This window comes from Strigops habroptila, chromosome W (genome assembly GCF_004027225.2).
Source record: "Strigops habroptila isolate Jane chromosome W, bStrHab1.2.pri, whole genome shotgun sequence".
Classification (NCBI taxonomy): domain Eukaryota; kingdom Metazoa; phylum Chordata; class Aves; order Psittaciformes; family Psittacidae; genus Strigops; species Strigops habroptila.
Genome location: NC_044301.2, coordinates 31,416,683 through 31,443,698, shown reverse-complemented (window position 1 = coordinate 31,443,698; position 27,016 = coordinate 31,416,683). Strand labels below are relative to the sequence as shown.

General features: G+C 39.8%; 1 protein-coding gene across 1 annotated transcript in view; it reads left to right on the top strand.

The window, feature by feature from the left end:
- LOC115619036 (chromodomain-helicase-DNA-binding protein 9-like) overlaps positions 1 to 27,016 on the top strand; it is a 117,130-nt gene that overhangs the window by 13,450 nt on the left and 76,664 nt on the right. Inside the window, exons 2-3 of the mRNA XM_030511050.1 lie at positions 4,334 to 4,437; positions 5,166 to 6,672. Of these exons, the coding sequence (XP_030366910.1) occupies positions 5,263 to 6,672 (1,410 nt within the window). The 5' untranslated portion in view covers positions 4,334 to 4,437; positions 5,166 to 5,262. The remainder of the gene's footprint in view (positions 1 to 4,333; positions 4,438 to 5,165; positions 6,673 to 27,016) is intronic.

Below are 27,016 nucleotides of genomic sequence, written 5' to 3'. Positions count from 1 at the left end.
TTGAGTATTCTGTCTGCTAGTAGATGGGCAAATCATACAAAGCCACAAACCTATCATGCTGTTGTATGCTACATAGAACTTAGCAAATGTAATGATTTTTTTCAGTCTCTTTGGGAGATCTCTTGTTCAGAAGCAAGTCTTTTATGCCTGGTTGCATTGCTTTCCTAACAAAACAAAAAATAAAACACCAGAAGACCCAAACACTTTGCATTCAATGCAAAACTCTTCCCTGGCTATGAGTATCTGTGTTTACCCCTTCTGTGTCCTGTAGTCTGGATTTCTGTTATGTCATGCTTTTATGACTTCAGTTTTAATTCCTTCTGTATACTGACTTGTCCCTAGCTTCCTTCTAGTTTCTATTATTTGTCTGCCATTGTTTCAACTACTTTTGTGAAAAATGGCCATCAACGTCACCGACTTCCTCTTATCTACAATACTGTCACACATCAGTCATGTGAAGCAGTGATACTCAGTCTATCAAAGTGTAAAAGTGTGGATATCATGGAAGTCTGCTGAATCCTTACCTGATTTACTTATAACTAGAATAGCTTGTTTTTTGTTGTCACTTCATCAAAAGTAATAATGTAATTAATGAAATAAAGCACATCAGTAGTTCTTATTATATTCTATTTTACTGCTACTCCCACTTAATTTTTATTTTTTTTTTAAAGCAAAATTTGATTTTGTTCCATTCTGTTTTCTTGTGTTCATTCTTTTTTGGTGTATTCTGTAAAATAACTCTTTCTTTCCTTTTCTCTGGTCTTTAAATCTTGTACCATTCTCTTAATTTCTGCTCTTGTTTGTGTCTGTAACTAGAGCTTGTCTTTTTTTACAACTTAAATCTACTGCATGCTAATGTAGGGGATCATCTCTGAGATTTTCAGGCTGTCTATTTCTTCTAGGTATTTCTTAATAAAGGGTTATTAAACTCCGATGGACAATGAAAATGCAGAAAGTTTCTTTTTTTCTTTTTGTGATGTTTCTTGTTTGTTTTTTGTGGTGGGTTTTTTTGGGTTTTTTTTTTTTGTTTTTTATTTCCTTGAACTGTAACTTGAAAGCTCAGTTTCCTAACCTAGTTCAGGTGTTGATTCATTTTTGTTGCACATGCTTAAGGAAAAGAATCAAACTGGGATGAGTGTAGCCAGTTTAATTTCTAAGTGGTTTTGAATATAAGTAAAACTTAAAAAATATCTTAATTTGAAAACTTAAAATTACAGTAGTAGTACGTGCAAGCTGCTTTTGCAGATTAAGAGGAACAAGAATAATGCATTAATTTATATTCTGTTTGTAATTGAAAAGATAGTTTTAGACCATAGAAAGTACAACATTGTTTTTAAATTAAAAACATGGGTTGAGCAGAAATTAGTATTTTTTCATTCACTTGGACTTGTAAGATCTATTTTAATACCATTTCTCCTGTTCTAACGCTTTGGTTTAAGTCTTTAGTTTAAAATAGATGTCTTAACGTTAAGAACTAGTAGATTAAAGAAAGTAGAGGTGTTCAGTTGACCAGATGAAAAAAATCCAAGAGCTGGAAGATGTTTCTGTTCTGATTCAAGTATATTTGCAGAGTAACTTAATACTTGGAGAAAATGCTGTGTTTTGTGCAAGACATCAAATGATACAGTTGGCAATCTGAAAAAGACTTACTCCTTAAATTCTAGATGCTTTAGCATATCTGAAGATGTTAAACCTTGACGTGTTTCAGCTTAACTTGGGGGATACTGTCGATGTTTGCTGGTAATTAATTTTAGAAAACTTCATGTTGTTTGGTTTTTGTTGGGTGTTTTTTTTTGTTTGGTTGGGGTTTTTTTTTGGTGTTTTTTTTTTTTTTTTTTTTTTTTACAGAGTAGTGAGTCTAATGTATGATTTTAACATATCTGTTAGACAGTAGTTACCCTGTAGTAGTTCCTGTTGCTTAGTTGTCTACATAAAATCAGCTTGACTGGTACAAAGTTGAGAGTTTAAAATACAAAGAGAGAAACTAAATACTAGTAAGAAACATCACTGATTGCCTCTGGGTCCCATTATATGTAAAAACCAAAACAACCCACTGCAGAAAATTCTAAATTTACCAAATGTCCTAGAGTTGGTGAATATTGTTGAAGCAATTCTAGCAGATAGGGGACAGTAACTTCTTAAATTCCAGTACAACAGCTGTAGTCTTCCAGTTGCTTCGTCAAGTTGTACCTCTGTTGTGGTGCTCATTTTATGGCCTAGACTTGGTCCAAGCAGTTATTAGACATTGAAGTTGTAGAAGGATCTCACTAACTTTAAGCTGTGTAAAGATTAATTAATATTAAATCACTATACAATAATGATAGATAATTCTAATACTTTGCATGTCTAAATTAATTTAGTTTTTACAAGAAGTCTAACTTCACAAATTCTCAATGTAAGATGGCACAAAGATGTCAAATTATATTAAATAAGAGAAATTGAATTTTAGGGCTTTTTTTAACACCACCTGCTTCATATACTGTGGTTTGCTTTATTAAGTAGGGATTCAAAACTAGTTTCCCCATTCTGATTAAAATGCTGCTCCAGTGGGAGCTTATCTTCCATGAGAAGTGTTTTGGAACTGGTACTACAAAACACTGGCTGCCATTACATTGTTAAACTTGTAGTTGTCAAGTCATATAGATGAAAGTCTTCCAAATGTTTACTTCCTTGAATGGTTTTCTGCCATCTGAAGGTAAAAGCATGTCCAAAGTTCAAATTGGTACCACAGATCTGTTTGGAGAAGAAGGCTGGATAAAAGTGTATTAAAACATAATTGTAGCTGCCATAATTTTCTGTATAAGTGGGACATGGAAAAGAGAATCACTTACAGAAGGCATGTAAAGTTTCCATGTCAGAACTGTTTTCTTTTGTTTCATTAAGTTGGCTGTAAGATGGTAGGTTTTGTGTTTGTTTTGTTGTTGGTTGGTTGTGCGTGTGTTGTTTTTTGGTTTGGGTTTGTGGTTTTTGTGGGTGTGGGTTTTTTTGTTTGTTTTTTGGTTTTTTTGGTGGGGTTTTTTTGTTGTGTGTGGTGTTTGGTTTTTTTTTTTGTTGGTTTTTTTTCCTCAAGGAAGGGACAGGAAAATAGTAAGTGTGTGCCAATTAAGTTCAGAAATGCATCACAATTTGCATTCATATGTCTTCACAATTTGCAAGCTGAGCATCTAATGTTTTCATATTCAAGTATAGAAGAAAGAAATAAAAAAGCACAATTGCTCAATAAATTTGGAAAATGGCTTTGTGTGAAAGGCTAGTTTCTCCAAATCAAATAGCCTGAAAAAATGTGATGGATTTTGTAGACACTAGAGTAAAAGGTCAGGGGTAAAAGTACTTCTCTGGTCAAAAAAACAAGGTGTCTTTGCAACAGTTGTGTTCAGGCTATCTGCAGCAGTATCCTTTCCAAAAGAGGTTTGGGTTGTTTAAGCTTTCTTCTTAACAAATTTATGGGTTTTTTTTGTTTGTGTGTTTTTTGTTTTGTTGGTTTTTTTTTTGTTTTTTTTTTTTTTTTTTTTTTTTTTTTTTTTTTTTTTTTGTTTTTTTTTTTTTTGTTGTTTTTTTTCTTTGTTTGTTTGTTTGTTTTGAGCAAAGCAGCGAATTCCTCTGAGGCAAGCTCAGAGTTACAGTGCTACGACTGCAGCAGTGCCAGCTGTTTAATGTGCTTTTTCTTCCAGTTTTTTTACTTTTTTTCCTCATTTTTTTACTGTAGAGGTACACAGTCAATCAGATATGAAGTGTGATACAGGATCTATCTGTCCTTTTTCTATGTAGACCAGAAGTTTTATATACCGAAACCCTCAACAAGGTTTATTAGTTTAGTTTAGGCTTTATTCTGACTATGGTCACAGCACCTTCAGTGGACTAGGAGTATGAGCAGAACAGGTTTTCATCACCTTGTTAAAGACTACTTTGTACTTAATAGGTTCAACATGAATCTTGTCCATTAGAATTTTTCAGATTTCCATACAGGGGGCCCATTTCTGGAAAGATCCCATGTTCATTCTTAGGAGAATTCATTAATAAAGAATTGCAATTGAAATGGGGGGGGGGGGGAGAGCATGAAGATGAGCATTAGTAGTAGGGTCAGGATTTAAGCGCTGTGGCCATTTTATTTCCTTTTTGTAATAATTGGATATATGTATTGACAGGATAAAGGAATGATTATTTCATGAAGATGCTCATTTAAAGTCATTGCTGCTCTATTTGAGAGGTTTACTAGTTACTTGGGGAGGTAAATTATCATGGAGACACATCTTCATTCATTTCCCATTCTGTTTGATTACACTATGAATGTGCAAGTTCTTAAGCTCAAGTTTAACCTAACCATCCTTTTCAGCTCCTCTTGCCTGAAATCCCCGAATGCAAACTAATTCATTGGTGATCGCTCAGTGCTGCTATGAATAAATCAAAAAAGGAAAACAACTTGTGTTTCAAAACTAGGTAAGTGTGTAAACTCTGTTGTTGAAACAAAGGTAGTTCTTTTCCTGTGTTTATCTTTGACTGTATCACTGTATTCATCCTCTTGTCTTGACTTTAGTTCTATTTTGTCTCTAAGTGAGGTAAAATATAGTTTTTCAGAATCTTACTTAATTGAACTTAAATAGAAGAAATTGAGTACCTCAGCATTTCCTATTGAAGTCAAGGCAGTTTTGTTTCTAAATGTAGTTTGTAACCTTGTTAAGTTTCTTGTTTAAACATACAGAATTGTGTACATTTTGTGTACACAATGTATGGTATGTATGGTTTCTTCCTACAAACACTTTTTAATTCTGGACTGCTAAAACCACAGTTCTGTTACAATTTGGTAGTTTTAATGAAAATGGCAAAGGAAACTAAAACTTGGGTAACAGAGCAAACTGAATGGAAAAACATGAAACCATTACACTTAAAACATCAACTATCACTTTAGCTACATATAAGGCACAAAAAGGATACATGCTGCACAGGGCATCAAGTATGAGCAAAAATGATTTGTGATTTAACTAGACTAATGTCATGAACAAAATATCAAACATCTGGAAAAGTATTGGGAAGGGTAAGGAGCAATGAAGCAAGCCATGAAAGTAATTTTTCTCTTTTTTTCTCTCTCCCTCCTCCCCCCCCCCGATGCTTTAACACTTTGACATGAACATTTCATCACTAATGGATGTTGGCATGCTTTGGATAAGGTGGTGATCACTGGATGTCATTTGTTTCTGTTCACTGCAGAGCACCAAAATTGACTCCATTTGGAGTTGAGAGAAAAAGCAGTACAGACCTATCAAGATGACTGATCCTATGATGGATTTTTTTGATGATGCCAATCTTTTTAGTGAGACCTTAGAAGGTTTGTCAGATGATGCCTTTGTTCAACCTGGACCTGTTTCGCTTGTTGATGAATTGAATTTGGGTGCAGAATTTGAACCTTTGCACATAGACTCATTGAACAATGTGCAAGATGCTCAAAATCAACAAAAGATGAGTGAGTTTGATCAGCTGAATCAGTATGATTCACTGAAACTTCACTCAGTAAATCAGTCTTTCAATAGCCCAGCTGACAGTGTCTTATCACCACACTCTCAATTCAGTTGTTCACCAGTTCATCAGCAAAACCAGTCTAATGGGATGTTTCCAAATGTGGCTGATGGTAGTCCTATGTGGGGTCATCAAACTGCCACAACTCTTTCAAATCAGAATGGGTCCCCTTTTCACCAAAAAAGCTTTGTAGCACACCATGACTTTGCCTTATTTCAGGCTAACGAACCGCAGCATCAGTGTGCCTCTCTACGGTCGCAACAAAGCAGAAACAACACGGGACAAGATGCTCTGAGTCAGCCAAAAGACTTCATGGAAGTTAACGTATCTACTTCTCTCAGAGTCAGTGTTAACTGCCCATCTCCAGTTTCTAATCCATCAACTTCACGGCAGCCTCTGTCTGTTCAACAGTTTTCTCGAACTGCAAGTGCTTCAATGCATTTTTGTGGGAATCAAGAAGGAAATTTTGGTGGACAGTCCCCAACTATTACTCCATCTTCTGTCAATAATAGCCAACAATTTTCATCTCCTTTTTCTTACTCTAATAACCACATTTCTCCTACCAGCCTTCTTCAGTCTACGACAGCTCTTTCTACTAGTCAGCAGACACATTCTGTTTCTGACTTCACTGGAAGTGATGCCTTTACATCTCAAACAGGGACCAAGCAAGAAACAACTGATCACATGCTGAATCCTAATATACCTCTGAACTCAAATGCTTTTCAAATGTTGCATTCTGCGCATCCTCAGGGCAACTTTAGTAGTTCAAAACTCTCTCCTGTGAATATTAGTTTTTCAGCTTCTACTGGTTCTGCATCTCAGATAAGCCATTTCACTGACCCAATTGAAAGCAACGGTTTTACATCTTTAGATGAGAACTTACTTCATCAAGTCAACACTCATAATGAACCATTTACAGGACTTGACCCAGATGACCTCCTTCAGGAAGACCTTCTGCCACAGTTCGATGAGTCTGCATTTGTTCAAGATAGCACAAGCCATGTTTTGGAGCATGACCTAGAACACCATATAAGCCCACAGCAAATAACGCAGTCATCTGATCTTGTTCAGGCACAGTCTCACAGTCAGATCCATCCCTGGCATTCTTCGGTTTCTAATCAGCATCTGCAAGACAGAAGTCATGTAACCTCACAAGGACAGGTATGTAGGGATTTGGGGGTGGGGATTGAGCTCTTTGATTTAGTTGATCTGGTGAAATGAATAATAGTGACTGGTGCTTCTGCCAAAGCATGATAACAAGTCTCTGAGATGATGTATTTTTGATCCTAAAGAAGTTTAAATAACAGCTACTTTAGGGGAACAAAACCCAACCTGTTGATGCAGACCTTGCCTTCTCTTGTTCTTTTCTTACCATTGCAGAAAACAAGATTTATATGATGTGAAATATTTATTTAGAGAAGATGGTGCCGGTCCTTCTGCTGCTTATATTTCCTAAGTACAGCAGAGAAAATTGGTTGTTTTATGATTTCGATGTAAATACAATGGGTTATTGTCTTTTAAAGTACTTATAGCAACATATTTTTAAGAGCTTTGATAAAGCTTGTGTAGCTGATTTCCTGCAAGAATTGCACTGGTCTTGTTACTCAGTCCTTTGCTTGGTGTCTTTGTGCTTATGCTCATTGGCTAAAAATGCAGACTTTTTGTTGTTGGTTTTGATGTGATTAGTAATAATAGAAAACATATAAAAGGCTATGCCTAAGTTTGATTTTTTTTTTTTTTTTTTTTTTGATTTTTTTTTTTTTTGGTTACTTTTGGCTAAACAAAAAAACCCCTCTGCAGTTTTAGTGTAATGTGCACATCTACTGCAAGTATTAAGCCCTCCATGTGGAGGACAAGATAGCATAACAATTATATTGTACTTTTTTTAATGGTATACAAGAGAAACCAACTTTGCAGGCAGTGCTTTTCAGATTATCTGGGAGAAATGACAGTGGTGTGAACATTGAAGAGTTTGAAAGACAGTCCTTCAGCCTGTTTCTTAGGAGTGCTTTCTCATAACATTTCAACTTCTGCTTATGGTTATTGGAGTGTGTAATCGTTTATTCCTACCAGCGAAACTTTTCCTGTAAAACTGTGGTGTGACATTAATAGAAGATGTATACAGCTGTGTATTTGAGATCAGTGTGATTAACCAAATGATGCAGTAGATGAAATCTGTTGGTTTTGATAAACATTTCTTATTTTTTAAGTTGAGGAGGGGGAAGAACAGAGCATAGCCCAAGTAGCTACTCATCAGTTATCTCTGTAACCTAGAGACACATGGTATAGTAGCTACTAGTGAAATGTGATGTTGTTTATTACTGTGTGTACAGTAGTGCAGAGGGAGCAGTGCCTGAGTTCCCTGCCAGGAAGTGGAGCAGCAGAACTCCAAGCTGTGAACAGTAGTGTTGAGGCTGTTAGTCTCCCATGAGCATACTTGGGGTGAAGGGTGAAGAGGAAGTAGATTCTGGGAAAAGTGGGGGTGGTGAGAAATCCAGGGGTTGGGATCGGTTGTGAGAAGTATGTGGGATACAAGCCAGGTGGTGAAAAGTAGGTCTAATAAAATTCTCCAGTGCTGTGACTTATCTGTTGTATTCATCAGAACTATTTAAGACTTGCTTCCATCTTGCTGACATCAGTTGTAGTGCTTTGTTCTGTAACTAGGAATAGAGGGAAAGTTCTGAGACCTGTGCAGAGTGTTTAAGGTTCTTGGTGTATGGTTTTCATTGTGGTGTGAAAACAAAGCAACTTTACAGTATTTAAACTTCTTTTTACTTCCCCTCCCCCCCCCCAACTTTGAAATGAAATGGACATAAAACAGTTAAAAAAACCTGCTGGGTTTGGTTTTTATTTTTCTGGGGCATGCAATAAATTGTATAAATTGGATTCTCACCTTGAGTTTATCTAATCAGATGTTTAATGTTTCCTTCAGAAACTGGTTGCGAAGCAGTAGCTGTCAAACTGTTGTGAGGAATGTATTAATGGGGGAGTGCAGAAGCAGATGATGTAGAAGCCTCTTTAAGTCAATGGTGTATGTAATATGAATAGTAACAGAAATGTATGGCAATTACTGAAGTGTTTCAGATCCGTCTTTTGTCTGAGTTAGGTGGGAAGGGATTTTGATAAGTTTCACTTGTAATAGTTAAGGTGAAATGTTTATTGTTTAACAAGGCAATATTTCATACTGGCTTTTGTACACACTGAGGAATCAATTATTAGTGGATTTAGTTATTTTCATCTGTTTTAGTTTGATCATGGTTGAGATATTTTTTTTGAGGAAGGAAACCTTTTTATTTTATGGAATAGTTAATGAACTGTAGCTATTGGAATGGACCCAACATTAGACAACCAAAGATCTTCAACTACAGTTATGCTGAGGTTATTAAAATTAAGGAAGAACATTAAACAATTGTTTCATTATTTGAAAGCAAACATACTCATCACATTTTTACTCGTACAGCTATTATTTTGATAGAAATTAATTTAAAAGTTCATACATTCTGTTCAGTGTAATGGTGCAGAATTAAACAATCTAGAATGTCTTATGCCCAAACCACTCCCCCAAAAAATCTAACTCCCAAACTAAAAGAGCAACTAAAACCTTGTTCTTTTTCCTAAAATGCTTAATAGTGCTGGTATAGCTCCCATTAAGCATATTCACGGTGTTTATATTGTTCCTTTAATTATGGGTAATTTTGTTTATGTTGTTCCTTTAATTATGGGTAATTTCATGGGTGGCATCATCATATTAGCAAATGTAAATCTTTGAACTTTTCTTTTAAATATTTCCAGGAGTTGTATGCTCTGGATTTAGCTCTCTGTGCTTAAGGAACAGTTTTTATCTTCCTTGTAGGAGCTTAGTAAATTCTCTACTACAGTGAGGCAGCAGAATTCGGTTGTCATCTCCCAGCACCTAACAGGTTTATCATATGTGTACAAATAGTGAAAGTAGGCTCTCCACTGACCTTCTTTGTGCCATATTTTGCAGCTTTTTTTGCTTGCTTTCTACTATGATTCTATGATTTTGAGAAAGGCCTGCACAGATGGGGGAAGTGCAAGTGGTGAAGCTGTGTCAAATGCACAGTTAATGAGAGGAGTAGGGCAACACCTCTGAGCTTGAGTAGTGCAGCTCCTGGAATGAACTAAGTCTTTTAAACTAGAGCTGTATATAATATGTTTTTATGACTAATCTATGGCTTTTTGCCAATAATGTATTCATCATTGAAGATAGCAATATTTTGATAGCTTTACTTATAGTTGAATGTGTATGAAGCATTTCCTTTTGTATATACTTTAATCTAAGTTTTATGTAAGCATTTTATCTCTTTAAAATGACAAAGATTAGGGAAGGGAAGTTCATGTTTGTGAGATTAGTTTGTAACACATTTAGTGATGAGTATTACAATTTATAATCTACCATTTTTCATTTCCCTTGTTTTTGCTTTCAAAATACAGCTGTATAGTAAGGGAAAGACAAAAACTGCTGGACTTCGAAGAACAGGGAAAATGCAGCAGTTTATCTGCTTTACTGGTTATCCCTTATTATTATTATTAGTTTAATATTATACTTTAGTTATTGGACTGTTCTTATCTCAACTCATGGGATTTATGTTCTTTTGATTCTACTCCCTATTCTGCATGGGGGGGGGGAATTGAGTGAATGGCTGCGTGGTGCTGAGTTACCGGCTAGGCTTAAATCACAACACTGGTTTTAAAGGCTTTATGAATTTGTTAGTAATTACCAACTCTGGGTAGAGTTAAATTGTTTCATCATTCTTCTTTCTTTGAATCTTTTTTGCTATCATTAATGCTTTCTTAAGTCTCTCTCAATCTTCATCATTTGTCAAATTAAGCTGTCCTATTCTTTGTGTATGCTTCCTCATTAAAACTAAGTACTTGCTGTTGTAATGGTTGTTATAATTTAAGAATATAATTTTTCCTGAGATAATTGCACATTCATTAAATGACTGCAACAATTGTCTTTAAAATGTGCCAAAAGAGAAGCATTTTTGTAAAAAGTAGTTAACAGATGGCAAGCATAGGAAGGAAGCTTCTGGCTAGGTCAACTTACAGGAGTAATCCTATGGATACCAAGGCAAGACTAGTTGACAAAAACAAGTAAAATAGATATTGTTTTTTAATGATATTTCAGAATAAGTGTGATTGAATAATCTAAACAATTATTTGCAAGCACATGTCTCGTTAACACTGAAGAACTGTAAAGCAATTCAGTAATGTTAGAGTACTGATACAGTTGTGCAAGCTTAGTGTTGGGAAGGAGTGGTACCTAATTACAGAGAAAACGGAAGAAAAACCCCATCCTAACTGTCTTCTAAAGACAGCAACCCATACTATAGACTAGGCATAAATTGAACTACAGATTTTACAAACTGTAATTAGTTTAAGGGGGTGAAATGTTTATGGAAAAAAGCCCTTATTCGCTCTGTATTGTGCTAATGCAGCCATTTGTGCAATGAACTGAACTAGGAAACTCATTCAGGTGTAGAGAAACTTTATACTTTTTTTTTTGTTGAGGGTGTTTTTCAGGAATACAAGTTCCTGATTTAGTTCTCCTCTTAGTTGCACAAAATTGTGTGTGCCATGGAAACAGCAGTGGGGAGAGAGGAAGGAGTGGGAAGCATCATTTTCTATAACAGAGGCAAAATCATTGTATATGGAACCACAGCCTCTTTCATAAATGTGGCAAGTTTTCTTTTGTGTGTGTTGTTTGGCTTGTGCTCCCTTGACGTCTTACTGTGAAGGCTAGCATTTTAATTTATATCTTATGAAATTCTTCCCATCTTTTACATACTGCCTGTTGAGGAGTTAGTCTGTGTTTGAAAGCAATTTCAATGTTAGTAGCATATCGCATCTGCGCACGTAATGCTATTCAATAGCATATTGAATTGCAAACCAGAACTAGTTTCATAGATTGATAGGAAGGCCTCTTTAAAGAGATATTCATGACTTCACAACTTAGTTTTAGTTTATATGTTGGAAAGAAGAATTGGCCTTAGTGTTAAAGAAGACATTGCAAATAGTTTGGTTCTCAGCATTTTGGTTTTCATACAATCTGAAACATTGCTTCAGAAAGAGTTCTGATAAGTTTTTAAGAGTATCCTAATCTTAAGAGTAATCCTAAAACCAATTATTTGACTGTACATTCTTTTTTACTGAGTGCAACGCACATAGAAGGAGAGTTCTTCAATAGTATTTTAAGCAAAGTTGCTAGAAAAACATAGCTATTGTGCTTTTCGTGACTTGTAGCACACTATGGCTTGCAGTACCTGTTTTTATACTTGATTGATACCTGTTTTTATACCTTAGAAGGATAAGAAATAGTGCTAAAAGATCCAGTACATTTGTGTTGTTTTTCTTTGCTAAATCTTTGTAGCAGCTGCTCATGAGGCCCAGGTATGGCTTAGCTTGATGTGTGATGTGTAAATTTTGTTGTAGCAGGAACTTTGGTTCTTGCGAGTCTTAAAAGCAGTGACCAGCTGTTACAGAGCACAAGTTGTCACGGGGAAGGCAGGTAAAGTAATGAACATATGAGTGACTAAATCAGACATGTGTCTTACTGTCTTTGAGTTCAGGAAGAACAATTTTTTAAAAGATCAGGCAAATTTATTTTGATGTGTCTGTGGTGTAGCTCCTATTTATATCATCCTCTGGAGGATTCTTTGACCCGCAATCACGTGGCATTATGAAATCTCATCAACTCCAGAAACTACACACAAGGCATGTCTTACGGTGCCAGCTCAGTGTGCTTTCTGGCTTAATACAGTTCAATTGCAAATGTGTAATCAGGCTTTGGCTGATTCCAGGAGATGTTCAGAAACGATGACCTAGCCTTGCATGGTGGGGACAAAGGTATGAAGGTGCCCTGCTCCTGGCTGTGCCTGAGGATGTCCTTGGCAGCACACTGCGGTCTCTAACCCAGCTGTTGTTCTGCTGTATGTTGATAGCAGTTTCTGTTGACTTTAACTCCAATAAAGATTATAATAATTTCTCGTCTTGAGCTTTATACTGGATCTAGTCCTGCCTTTGCTGCTAGTGGCCAGACTTAGTTGAGATTAAAAATTACTGCTGTGCTTATGTTTCTAGAGACCTGTCTTGCAAACTTTTTCTGTTTGATCCCTACCAAAAGATCATGCTCCCTGCTGTTTTGTTTTGGGGTTTCTTTTAAGGTTATCCCAGTGAAGCTGTGTTCTGTCTCTGAAAATTTTTTTAGGAGACTTCTGGGGAAAAAGCAGTTTGGGGTGTCTTATGGGTTTTGTTTGGTTTCCCCCCCTCCTTTGCCTGAAATTGAATCCTCTTGGTCCCCAGTAGCAGCTATCCTCCGACTTGTGATCTCTATTTTCAGACCATCACCTTTTTGTTGATAAATTCTTTTACTGCAGGCATCTAGTTTTCCTCAGTTGTGGGGGAGGATTTTGTTCAGGAATATTTGAGAAAGCTAGATTCAGCAGGAGTGCTTTCATTAGGCTTGCATATATGCTAAAGTACTTTTTTTGTATTGGAGGTTCTGGCATAGAATGACAATGATCGATTATAGCATGTTCCAGGAGCCTTCATACTCTGAATAAGCTGGTTCACTTAAGTGAGTTTTATGTTACAATGGCACTCAATGTACTACAAAATTTGAGTAGAATTTGTTAAATTATGCTGTTAAAACATGTTGTGGAAGAGAATCTGTCTCTGTTTTGTTTAATCTGTGGTTGTTTCTCTGACCTAGCTCTGCTCTCCTTTCTGTAGGCAATTACAAAAGCAAGGTGCTGAGACAAAAGGTGGGCAGGTTCCTGCTAGTTCTGCATAGTTCTTGCCTACTTGCCCTTCATTTTCATCACTTCAGTAGGTTGACTGCTTTAAGCAGCAGAAGAGTACAAAAAAAACCCACCATGGATAGTTCTGCAGTTTGCAACCCTTCACAACTGTAACGTTGTTTGAATCTAGGGCAAAACCCAGAGGTTTCCAGGGGGAGGGAGTAAGGAAGTAGTGACAGTAGTAAACTTCATGAGGATGAAAGGGTTTTTGATTTTAATTATACAAATGTTTTCATACAATGCCACTTCCATGAGAGTTGTAGAAGGAACACTTGAACTAAAATTAAGTTTTGACAAGAACCAGCTACCACTAAGGTCCTGTTGCTTTTTCTTGCTCAGTAAGAGGTATGTGCCATGCTGGTTTTAGTGGGCTTGGGATAGGCACGCTGAAGCTGATCTCGGGTGTTTGGATTAAGGTGAATAAAAAGCTCCTTGTGTGGTGTTCTTTTTGGTGGTGGTTTGAGTGGGTTTTTGTCTCCTGGTCTTCCTCTCTAGTTGATAATAAACATGAGAAAATCACTCTCTCAATGGCACACGAAAGTGGTGGCCATTTAGAACACGGGTAGGCAGGCAGCAGATTGGGAAAATGGAAGGAGGAAAGCTCTTTTTCAGTTTAATGAAGTGTTTTGTATTTTTGTGGGGTTTTTGGGTTTTGTTTTTTTTTGTTCTGCACACTTTTGCAGCCAATTCGTTGTTGTTTTAAAATCAGCATTTTTAAGGACTTTGTCATCTTGTATAAATCATAATTTCTGTCTAAAGATAAGCGAAGTCACTTGATTTAAGACTACTTGAAAGCAGTAGCTAAAACCTGAATGCTTTTAAAGTAATATGGAAATTTACTGAAGACTGTACGACTGAATAGTGCATATGTTATTTAAATTGTTGGGTGTGTGGTGAAGAGGTTGGATAAAAGCTTGTCGTGGTTTAAGCCCAGCTGGTAACTCAGAACCATGCAGCCACTTGCTCACTCCCCTCCTTCTTCCTCCCCCCGCTCCCAGAGGGATGGGGAGGAGAATCGGAAGAATGTAACTCCCACAGGTTGAGATAAGAACAGTCCAGTAACTAAGGTATAATACAAAACTACTACTGCTACCACCAATGATAATAATGATAAGGGGAATAATAAGGGGAGAGAATACAGTTGCTCACCACCTGCTGACTGATACCCAGCCCGACCCGAGCAGCGGTCTGGGCCTTCCAGGTAGCTCCCCCCAGTTTATATACTGGGCACGATGTGCCATGGTATGGAATACCCCTTTGGCTAGTTTAGGTCAGGTGTCCTGTCTCTGCTTCCTCCTGGCTTCCCATGCCCCTCCTCACTGGCAGAGCATGAGACTGAAAAGTCCTTGATTGGAGTAAACAGTACTTAGCAAGAACTAAAAACATTGGTGTTTTATCAGCATTGTTCTCAGGCTCAAAGTCAAAAACATAGCACTGCACCAGCTACTAATAAGGAGAAAAATGACTGTTATAGCTGAACCCAGGACAAAGCTATCTCAACACATTTAACTTCATGCCCTCTAGTTTGTGTGGCGTGTGTAGGTTACTCAAATTTTCCTTTTTTCTTAAACATAAACTCAAATTTTAGCTGTCATTTACAATTTAAAGCTTTATGCAGCTTCTAAAATAAAACCTTTATTTAGAATCTTCTGTCTGTGTCTATTGTGTTGAAAGGATTGTCCTGTATCTTGGTATTTCCCAGTGAGCTCAAACCTGAGTTCACAGTGGCAGGTGAAACAGCTGAACACTTATTTTGGACAATCATTATGTTTTCCTGAGTGTGAAAGACTTTGTAGTAATGTAGGAAAAATGCAGCTTTTAAAATTTTAATTTACTTAGATTGAGTTTGTGCACATCTTTCCACCTTGTTTCCCCCTTTCTGATTTTTAATGTGAGGTAACTTTATACGTGCAACTGATAGATATGGCATGCTTTCAGCTGCATATATCTGTAATAGTCAAGCACAGTTATGTCTTTAGTTTTCACAGTATTTGTTTCACAGTGCATTGCACTTTGTATTTATTTTGGTATCAGATCATTGGCATAGATATTTGTTATTACTTTGCTATCTGGATGGTAATAGTACTTGGATGCTTTGGGTCAGCGTTGGTATTCTGTTGTATATACAGAATATGTATGTTGCTTTCATCACTGGTATGCCTTAAGTTGTTGAACTCCCAGTCTTCATCTGCTTGATAGTTTCATTTGATAATACTTGTGTACTCAGCTGAAGTTAGCAACAGAGTTCCAGTGGATTAGTGTGAGTTTGAGCTGTTATAAAAAAAAAAAAAATAAATACATATGTTAAGAAAACAGCAGTTAAAAGTTCTATATAAACAGGGGAAGTTCAGGTTAGATATAAGGAAGAAGTTCTTAACTGTGAGGGTGGTGAGGCACTGGAACAGGTTGCCCAAGGAAGTTGTCAATGTTCCATCCCTGGCAGTGTTCAAGGCCAGGTTGGATGGAGTCTTGGGTGACATGGTTTAGTGTGAGGTGTCCCTGCCCATGGCAGGGGGGTTGGAACTAGATGATCTTAAGGTCCTTTCCAACCCAAACCAGTCTATGATTCTATATTCTGTGTGTAAAATTTTTCATTTGCCTTACTTTGTGGATGGAGTGTATTTTGCTTTGGGTGTTCCCCCCCCCCCCCCTTTTTTTTGTTTGTTTGTTTGTTGCAGATTTGAATTATAATTCTTAGCACTCAGAACATTGGAATCTTGTAATCAGTATTTACAAGCAAATACAAGCTTGGATTTTATTTGGCCCCTTGTTTTGCTTTTTGATCATGCTTTTGCAGTTTTGGAAAAGTGCTAATGCTTGACTGACTTTTGTGACTCATAAGGCTTTAAAGTAAAGCTGTTGTGTCATTATAAATCTTATTCTTTTCCAGACAGGCAGTTCCTGAAAGAATCTTTCCCATTGGAGACTAATTTCCTTTGTGTCAGTAAAAAAGATTGTTTCAGAAGTTTTACCTTGACCATCATACTGCAAGATTTGTTTCTGCATTTAAACCTGTGTGAATTATTTTACAGACTTGAGACAACCAAACTTGTGAATTTGTCTGCCTTTAAGGACAGGAGCTTTAGAATATCAAAAGGAAAAAAGTATGGAAAGTAAGCAGTAGATTCTGGAATTGATGGTTGGAAATATAAACTATTACATCAGTCTTCTTTTTTTTTTTTGCCTCCCTTTTTTTTTTTTTTTTTTTTTTAATACATAGAGAATTGAAACAGGGTTGAGTAATCAGAATGGAAATAGAGTAAGTGGAATCTTTTCAGGATATTACCCTAAAATTTAAATTTCCTATGTTAAACTTTTTGGAAGAGGGAAGAGTGATAAACCCTGCATTTCTGGGAATACACAGTTTTCTCAAAACTTCAAAATTAATACATTTTAATTTATACATTGCTAAGTGGGGTTTTTTCAATCATAATGCTAGAGAATGGTATGTGTAGACAAATAAATACTTCAGTAGAGGAACAGCAGTTTAAATATTGTCATAAATGGACAAGTACATTCCACAGCATTTGCCTTTTAAAAAATATTTATTCAGCCATTTCTGAATCTATATAATGTAATAATTTGCCATGGGATTCCTGTCAGTAGGTGCACATTTAAGAGGCTCAGATTCACAGATAGGAAGGAAAAAATAGCAGTTAGAAGGCAAGATACTACACTAAGCATGAATTTAAAACAAGAATAACAAAACAGGAGGTGTAAGAAACTGATATTTTGGCCACTCAGTCAAAATATCTTCTGAAGAAATATGGGTCCCTGTAGCATTTCCACAGGTCTTTGGTTTTGATGCATTTGAGTGCCTTCAGGGAGGGGAGAAGAGGAGGTAGGGAACAGGAGGGCCTGTTGAGCATTGCTTCAGCAGAACTTTTGTTCAGGTTTTCTTTTGTCAGATGAGAAAATTTATGGAAGTGGGGAAAAAGGAAAGAATTAGTAGATCATGTGGTATCAAAGGGTTGGATTTTGTAGCTTGTGGCTACTGTAGTGGTAATATCTGATGTGGATTTGCCAAGCTCCAAGAAGGATTGAGCTCATGTTTCTTTTCGCTCTGTAAGATAAGGACACCTGGTAGATTTCTGTTCTTCTGATTTAACTAAAGTTGACTTAGCAATCACTAGGAGCTTGGAAGCATGTATGCACCAACTTGTATGGCATGGTTGTGTAGCCTTGGTTTTTTTTTTTTAAAGCAAGCTGCATAAAAATTGAACAGCTGTCACTTGTAGTTTAGTGTTGTCGTGGTTTAAGCCCAGCCGGTAACTCAGAACCACGCAGCCACTCGCTCACCCCCCCCCCCCCGTTCTTCCCCCAGCTCCTGGAGGGATGGGGAGCAGAATCGAAAGAATGTAAATCCCACAGGCTGAGATAAGAACAGTCCAAGAACTAAGGTATAATACAAAACCACTACTACTACCACCAATAATAATAATGATAAGGGAAATAACAAGGGGAGAGAATATAAAACTAAAAGGGGAAAGGGGAAAAAAAATCAAAAAACAAACAACAATAAACACAAGAGATGCACAATACAATTGCTTGCCACCCACCAACTGATACCCAGCGATCTGCCCTTCCGGGTATCTCTCCCCAGTTTATATACTGGGCATGACGTGCTCTGGTATGGAATACCCCTTTGGCTAGTTTGGGTCAGGTGTCCTGTCTCTGCTTCCTCCTGGCTTCCCATGCCCGTCCTCACTGTCAGAGCATGAGACTGAGAAAGTCCTTGATCGGGGTAAGCATTACTTAGCAACAACTAAAAACACTGGTGTATTATCAGCATTGTCCTTGGACTAAAGTCGAAAACACAGCACTGCACCAGCTACTAAGAAGGAGAAAAATGACTGTTATAGCTGAACCCAGGACAGTATCCACCCCTTATTCCATACCATTCACGTCATGCTCAGATCCCACATTTTTCAATATACTACTGCTTTTTGTCTCATATGAAAAATGGAACCCATGTCTCTGCATTGCCCAGGCTATGCTGCAGTGGCTATTCACAGGCACAATCCTGCTACTGATTGGCACGGGAGCTTTGACCTGCTCCGTCTCTGACCTGGATTGGTTCACCCCTCTTTAGTAAACCTGGTGTGCCCTGGCGAGCTGAGGCACACCAGGTTGACTAAGAAGGAGAAAAATAACTGTTACAGCCAAACCCAGGACAAGTGTACATGGATAATTGTAACCTGAGAGCTGAAATACAAGCTAGCTGAATATTTTAAAGCTAAATCTTTCTCCTAAGTCTTTAGTCAAAGAATGTATGATTATCTGTTTTGTTTTAGATCAGGCAACTTGGTAAAGAGGCCAGTCAGGTGAAGGTGTTAATAATATGTTTCCTTAGGACAGCCAGTGAGGTTTAATGAAGTTGTAGTGAACAAACTTAGCTGCATGTCATGTTATACTTAGGTTAATCTTGAATACAATAACTGCATGAAGATGTCTTATGTGTCCAGTGAAGAAGCATCCTATGGGGAGGGGAAATAGGCTATGGCTTTGCATTACTCTGTTAAATTTCAAGATGTGTGGCATTTCGTAGACCGGCATGGGTTTTAGTTGGCATAGGCATGGCTTAGATTGAAGAAGTCCACTGGTGCCTGTGGAGCTCTTTTTGCTACTTTACTATTCGGAGCTCTGTAGACAGCTGAAAAGCAGTGACATGGTGCACAATACTGATAGACATTTGTCTGTCCTCTTTATTCATATCACTGCTACATGTGTGTTGTAAAAATTCATCAGATAGTAGCAGGAGGACTAGAAAATCTTGCCACAGTAAGCATATACTTGGTGCATTTTGTTGCTATGTGTTATTTTCAAGATACCTGATGTTTGCAAACCAGAAAGATGGAATATTGGATCATTCTGTTATAGGATAATTCATTTTGTATGTGTATGAACTCTTTTGGTGTGCTTGTTCTTGCAGCTTTATAATACATATTTGTATATTGTTTCTCTTATTTTCCACAAGCCTCAAACTGTAACCCCAGGAAAATGTCTGAAAATATGACTTACCTTGGGGAGAGGGAGAACAAAACCCAAACTTACTCCAGCCGAAAGTCCTGGGATTTCCTGTTGTTTGTTTCCATTCTGTGATGTGGTTTTGTTTTCCCTTTATCAATCTTAAAGTTAGGACATAAAGTATCTTCTTATTGTGGTGGGTTTTTATTGGTGTGGTGTTTTTTTTTTTTTTTTTTTGAGAGAATGCAAGTTTAATAAAAGTTTGCTTCCTTTTTGAAATCAGAGAGGCATTAAAGATGTTTCAGTACTTTGATCTAAAGAAAGGTTCAGATTTTTAAGTACTGTAAAATTTTTAGCATACCTTACTGCCCTTTACATTTAATATCTGTTCAGGGAGTCCACCTACTTTGGATTTAAAATATAATGCAAAAAATAAACAGTTTAATCTTGTGAGGGACTGCAAGGTTTCCTACAGAAAAGAACAAAGTTTAACAGCTTATTCTCAATTTCTCTAATATTGTTACTCAGCAGGTTCCTGAAGCACCACTTACTGGGGTGAGAGATTACTTTAACTGACATTTATTCAGTCATGAAAGGCTAGAAACTAGTGCAGTTTCGGTTGATGTTACATTTTTCTGGAGTATAAAAATAGGTCATTAAAAAAGTTGTGGAGAGCTGTTCTCTTTTGCTGCTTTGCAGCATTCCGCTCCCCATGGTTATAGAAGATATCTGGCTTTACCTGTTAAGTAAAAGTCTTCCTATTGCAAAACCAGGGTTGTGTTCCAGAAGAGCCTAACTCTCACCTGTACCTTCTAAGACTGTCTTTGATGATGGGAGATTTCAGTGGATCAATATATTTGTAGGGCTTTATCTGGGAGTTTTGAACTCTAATGACTAGTCTTTTTAAATCAGAAGGATCTGTGTGATTTTTCTTGCCCAGAAATATTTGGTGAAGTATCTTACAGATTGATTTCCAGATGCTCACACAGGACTTGTTTCAAATGGTTAACTGAAACCTGCCTTTCCTTTTATTGAGTATTGAGCTACATCACTTCTGTTATTTAAGGAGTCAAATAATTGTGAAAATTGTAAGGTCAGATCGGGCAAGAGTGCAAGAAAGAAACAGAGCAGTGGAACTTCTTTGCTAAAACATTTTGACCCTTAGGATAGGGATTAAAGGCTTTAGAAAATCTGTATAGGTGTGGCATTACTCTGAAGTTGGTCTCAGGCTAGTAATTCACATCTATTGAGCATCTACAATGCCAGTGGACTTGAATATGATCATTAAATTTTTTATTTTTTATTTTCTCCCATGTATTGGAGCCCACAGCTTTCTCCTGTCAAGTATAGTGGTACTTGTGGTACTTGTAGTGGGGACCCCACCCCATGGGTGGAACAAAAGGTATGCACGGCATCAGGCTTAGATCAATACAAGTACTCAGTGTTACTAGTTCTGTGTGTGGAAAACAGGACCTGAGAAATTCCACTGAGACAGTGGGTTCCGTTGGTATTGTATGCCACTTCCCAAATAGCTGTGTTCACCATTACAGACTAGAACCAAAGGGAAGTTAGTGTATGATGGACACAGAACACCAGGTCACTGAAAACTGACAGGCAGGAGCTTGGCAGAGCAAGCAGGATGAAGTTCTCAATTTCATTCACTTGCTGGCAACTTAATATGTACCCATCTGTTGGCCTGACCCAGCCTCGAGGGAGGTGTGTTGCCTGCCAGGGGCTCGGATCAGGGATGTTGCTGAGAGGCTGCCTGCTCTAGTAAGTCCTGCTGACTATTACCCCCTTCTAGTGGTCCATGTGGGTGCTAGCAATACGGATAGCAGTAGCCTGGAGAACATTAGTAAGGACTACAGATCCCTGGGAGAGGTGGTTAGGACTCTGGAGCTCAGATAGTTTTTTCATCAATTCTCCAGGGCAAAGGGGAGTACCTTAAAAAAGCTAGGCGTGTTTGGCAGGTTAATAAATGGTTAGAATGGTGGTGCCATAGTCAAGGGTTTGGCTATTTAGAACATGGGACTTGATTTGGGAGGCCAGGTCTACTGGAGGCTGGTGGAGCTGGTCTGACAAAGGAGAAGAGCTGTTTTGGTAGGAGGCTTGCCAGGCTGGTCAAGAAAGCTTTAAACTAGATGTGTTGGAGGAGGGGGGCATCGATCCATCTCAACACTCCCAGTCAGTTGCCAGCACCTGTAATAAGTGCTTGGAGCGATGCAGAGATATTTCAGCTGCTCCAGCCACTGAGGCAGCTTCATTAGGAGCTTGGCTCAGATGTCTCTATACAAACACCTGTAGTATGGGGAACAAGCAAGAGGAATTAGAGATGTGTGCAAGGCTACAGGAATATGATGTCATTGGTATCACAGAAACATGGTGGGATGGCTCCTATGACTGGAGTGTTGGGATGGAAGGTTATAGGCTCTTTAGAAAAGACAGGCCCAGCAGACAGGGAGGGGGCATTGCTATTTATGTCAGTGATGGGCTGGAAAGTATGGAACTCTGTCTGGGGATGGGTGATGAGTCAACAGAGTGTTTGTGGGTCAGGGTCAAAGGGAGAACAGCAATGGGGGACATTACGGTGAGGATCTGTTACAGGCCGCCTGATCAAGAGGGCTCTGTGGATGAAGCGCTCTACAGACAGATAGAAGCAGCCTCACGCTCACAGGCCCTTGTCCTCATGGGGGACTTCAACCATCCTGATATCTGTTGGAGGGATGGTACGGCCTGGCACAAGCAATCCAGGAGGTTCCTCGATTGTGTGGAAGACAACTTCCTCTTTCAAGTAACAGAAGAGCCGACAAGGAGAGGTGCAATGCTTGACCTCGTGCTCACCAGCAGGGATGGACTGGTTGGAAATGTGATGCTTCAAAGCAGCCTTGGCTGTAGCAATCATGAGATGGTTGAGTTTGAGATCCTCAGGAGAGTGAGAAGAGCATGCAGCAAGCTCACTGCCCTGGACTTCAAGAGAGCAGATTTGGCCTCTTCAGGAACGTGCTTAGTAAGGTTTCATGGGATATAGTCCTAGAGGGCAGGGGGGCCCAAGACTGCTGGTCGGTATTCAAGGATCACCTGCTACGTGCTCAGGAGTGTTGCGTCCCGACTAAAAGGAAGTGTGGCAGGAGGGCCAGGAGACCTCCATGGATGGACAAGGAGCTGCTGAGGAAACTTAGTTGGGAAAAAAGAAGCTTATAGAAGGTGGAAGCGAGGACAGGTGGCCTGGAAAGAATATAGGAGCATTGCCCGAGAAGCTAGGGACCAGGTTAGGAAAGCTAAGGTCCAGCTAGAATTAAGTCTGGCAAGGGATGTGAAAGATAACAGGAAAGGATTCTATAGGTACGTAGTAAATAAAAGACAGACTAGGGATAACGTGGGCCCTCTCCAGAAGCTATCAGGAGAACTGGCTACCCTTGATTTGGAGAAGGCTGAGGTTCTTAATGACTTCTTTGCCTCAGTCTTCACTAGCAAATGCTCTGACCACACCACCCAAGTCTTGGAAAGCAGATGCAGGGACTGGGAGAATGAAGACCTTAGGCCCACTGTAGGAGAGGATCAGGTTCGAGACCATCTTAAGAACCTGAACGTGCACAAGTCCATGGGACCTGATGAAATCCATCCGCGGGTCCTGAAGGAGCTGGCAAATGAAGTCGCTAAGCCACTGTCCATCATATTCGAAAAATCCTGGCAGTCAGGTGAAGTTCCCGATGACTAGAAGAAGGGTAATGTAACCCCCATTTTCAAGAAGGGGAAGGTGGAAGACCCAGGGAACTATAGACCAGTCAGTCTCAGCTCTGTGCCTGGCAAAATCTTGGAGCAGATTCTCCTGGAAAGCATGCTAAGGCACATGAAAAACAACGAGGTGGTTGGTGACAGCCAACATGGCTTCGCTAAGGGGAAATCCTGCCTGACCAATTTGGTGGCCTTCTATGATGGGGCTATGGAACTGATGGACAGGGGCAGAGCAGTTGACGTCATCTACCTGGACTTGTGCAAAGCGTTTGACACTGTCCCGCACGACATCCTTGTCTCTAAATTGGAGAGACATCTATTTGATAGATGGACCACTCAGTGGATTAAGAACTGGTTTGATGGCCGCACACAAAGAGTTGTGGTAAACTGTAGGAGAGGATGGAAACTATTTCATTATTGCCAGAGAGAAGTAACTGCTTGGCTGGAGAAGAAAGAGTTAAAGAAGCAGCAAAGTACACTGTGTGATTAAGCAGAGCAACCCAGCTGGACAGGAGTAGAACAGAAAGATAAGGAACTGGTTATTCTGGGACTGTTTGTGAAATGACGAAGAATGTTGAAAAACCCAAAACTGTAAACCAGGAACTAAACATGATGTGATGAAGTAGTTTGGCATAAGAGTTAGAGCAATAGGCTAAAGATAGCTTTGCTAGAATGGTATAAAAGTTAGAGCAATAGGCAATAAAGTGACTCGCTGCATGGAGATGCTCTGAGTCCGTGCCTTTCATACGCCGCAAATGGCTGCCCGAACTGGAACATGAATAGGAGGCTCACGGAGCCCGAACCGGTGGCGTTGCCCGACTGAACCAGGAGCCTCAGGAACTTTGATATTGTGCACCCATCACCGTTAAGCAGGTGAGCGGTCGGGAACCATGGGAGGGAAGTTATCCCGAGATCAGCAGCGCCGTCTGGAAGTAATGCGCCGTCTGCTTGAAGCTCAGCATCGGCCCGTATCGGGTCCGCAACTTGTTACTTTGTTAGAATGGTTCCGTGATAAAGTGCCTGACTTTCCAGCTGGCGGTACTTTGCAAATCCCCGCTTGGCGAGCTGTTGGTAAACAGCTGCATGATGTTGCTTCAAACAGGGACCCCACGGCAGGGAAGCATTTAGCAACCTGGTGGCAAATCCTGGCCACTCTTCGCCGGATACAGACCAGTGCTGCCGCTGATGCTGTCACATCTAAGGAAGCTACCAACGCTCGTAAGGGGGTAAGTTCTCCTGAAGCCTCATCACCAGCTGTCTTCCCGTGTGCGCCTCCTTTGTTGTCACAGTCCTCGCCGCTGACCTCGACAATCTTCGTGGCACAAGCACCTCTGTCGGGAGCAGCTGAGTTGAATGATGACCCTGATGACCCTACAGACCCCTTTGATCCTGGTTTTATAGATCCGGAGAAGGAGCCGGACTTGTTTCCTCCCCCTGCTGAGTTACAGACATTTACAGGGAAGCAGGGGTGGGGTCTGGAGGACCGATGGCAGGACTGCAAGCGGGAAGCTCTTAAGCGGGGGGACATGGGGGTAGCGGTGGCGTGCCCAGTTGTCTGTCGGCCACACCAGACTCCCGAATGGCAACCGTTGCCTTATGAGGCTGTTAAAGAGTTGCGTACGGCTGTTCGGGAAGGAGGAATTCATAGTATATTTGCCATGTCCCTTCTTGAAGTGACAGCAAAATCTTATGTATTTACACCTCACGACTGGAAATCATTACTTCATATGGTGCTCACCCCAATTCAGTATATGATGTGGATGTCCGACTTTCGCGAGCAGTGTGTGGTGACCTCGATAGACAATCTTAATCGGGCACTTGCTATTTCCTATGAGCAATTAGCTGGGGAGAATAATTATGCAGCTCCTATTGCGCAAGCTGGGTATCCTAGGGAGGCTTATTTACAGATTAAGGAGGCTGCGCTTAAAGCGCTCCTGAAAATACCTGAGTCCGGACGTGCCTCTAGTGAATCTTTTGCCAAGGTTTTGCAGGGTCCGAAGGAGCACTATCCTGTCTTTGTCGATCGCCTTCAAAATGTTTTACAACGACAGGTTGAGCATGAGGAGGCTCGAGAGTTATTACTAAAGTAGTTAGCATATGATAATGCCAATGACGACTGCAAGCGAGCTTTACAGCCTCTTCGCAGTCGTAACCCTACCTTTACAGATATGGTTAGAGCATGTCAGAATATAGGGACCACAGGACACCATGCAGCAGCTTTAGCCTCTGCATTGGCCGCCCAGATAAAACATGGGGTCGGGGCTATGCTTGTGTCTCCACAGGTAATCAGCCCCGATGGGTTCCTGCGCGCTGTATTTGGCCCTTCTTATCATCTTCACTTGAGGTTAAGGAGGACGCTCCTATAAACCACCTGTGTTGCCTGACACCAACATTTGGCTCACACTTAACAATGTGACTAACCAGTCCACAATGTGGTTTATTTTAGTAGCTCTAATTACTGTATTAATGATTGCCTTATGTCTTCCTTGTCTTTTTTCTTGTGTTCAACAATCAATCGAATGAAATATGAATCAGGTTATGGTCACACAGCTATATGTGAACCTTGTCCTTTTGCAGATAAATAAAGAAGGGGGAGATGTAGGAGAGGATGTGAAATATTTCATTATTGCCAGAGAGAAGTAACTGCTTGGCTGGAGAAGAAAGAGTTAAAGAAGCAGCAAAGTACACTGTGTGATTAAGCAGAGCAACCCAGCTGGACAGGAGTAGGAGAATAGAAAGATAAGGAACTGGTTATTCTGGGACTGTTTGTGAAACGAAGAATGTTGAAAAAAACAAAACTGTAAACCAGGAACTAAACATGATGTGATAAAATAGTTTGGCATAAGAGTTAGAGCAATAGGCTAAAGATAGCTTTGCTAGAACGGTATAAAAGTTAGAACAATAAGCAATAAAGTGATTCGCTGCATGGAGATGCTCTGAGCCCGTGCCTTACATACGCCACAGTAAACGGCTCGATTACCAAATGGAAAACTGTAACGAGTGGTGTCCCTCAGGGATCGGTGTTGGGACGGGTCCTGTTCTACATCTTTGTCGGCAACATGGACAGTGGGATTGAGTGCGCCCTCAGCAAGTTTGCCGACGACACCAAGCTGCGTGGTTTGGTTGATACGCTGGAGGGAGGGGATGCCATCCAGAGGGACCTGGACACGCTTGTGAGGTGGGCCGATGCCAACCTTATGAAGTTTAACCAAGCCAAGTGTAAGGTTCTACACCTGGGTCAGGGCAATCCCAGGCACTGCTACAGGCTGGGCAGAGAAGAGATTCAGAGCAGCCCTGTTGTCCTGGGTTCAGCTATAGCAGTCATTTTTCTCCTTCTTAGTAGCTGGTGCAGTGCTGTGTTTTCTAACTTTCAGCCTGGGAACAACGCTGATAACACTGATGTTTTTAGTTGTTGCTAAGTAATGTTTATTCCAACCAAGGACTTTCTCAGTCTCATGCTTTGCCAGGGAGGAGGGGAAGCCGGGCGGAAGCAGAGACAGGACACCTGACCCAAACTGGCCAAAGGGGTATTCCATACCACAGCACGTCATGCCCAGTATATAAACTGGGGGGAGTTACCCGGAAGGCCCAGATCACTGCTCGGGTTGGGCTGTGTATTGGTCGGCGGGTGGTGAGCAATTGTATCCTCTCCCCTTGTTATTTCACTAATCATTATTATCATTGGTGGTAGCAGTAGTGGTTTTGTGTTATACCTTAGTTGCGGGACTGCTCTTATCTCAACCCGTGGGAGTTACATTCTTCCCATTCTCCTCCCCATCCCTCCGGGAGCGGGGGGAGGAAGAAGGGGGGGGGGGGAGTGAGCGAGCGGCTGTGTGGTTCTGAGTTACCGGCTGGGCTCAAACCACGACAGTTCTTTTTGGCGCCCAACGTGGGGCTCGAAAGGTTGAGATAACGACAGATCTGACCAGAGTGTGTTTAATCATATTTGTGATAAGCATTCATTGTTACTACTCGTCACA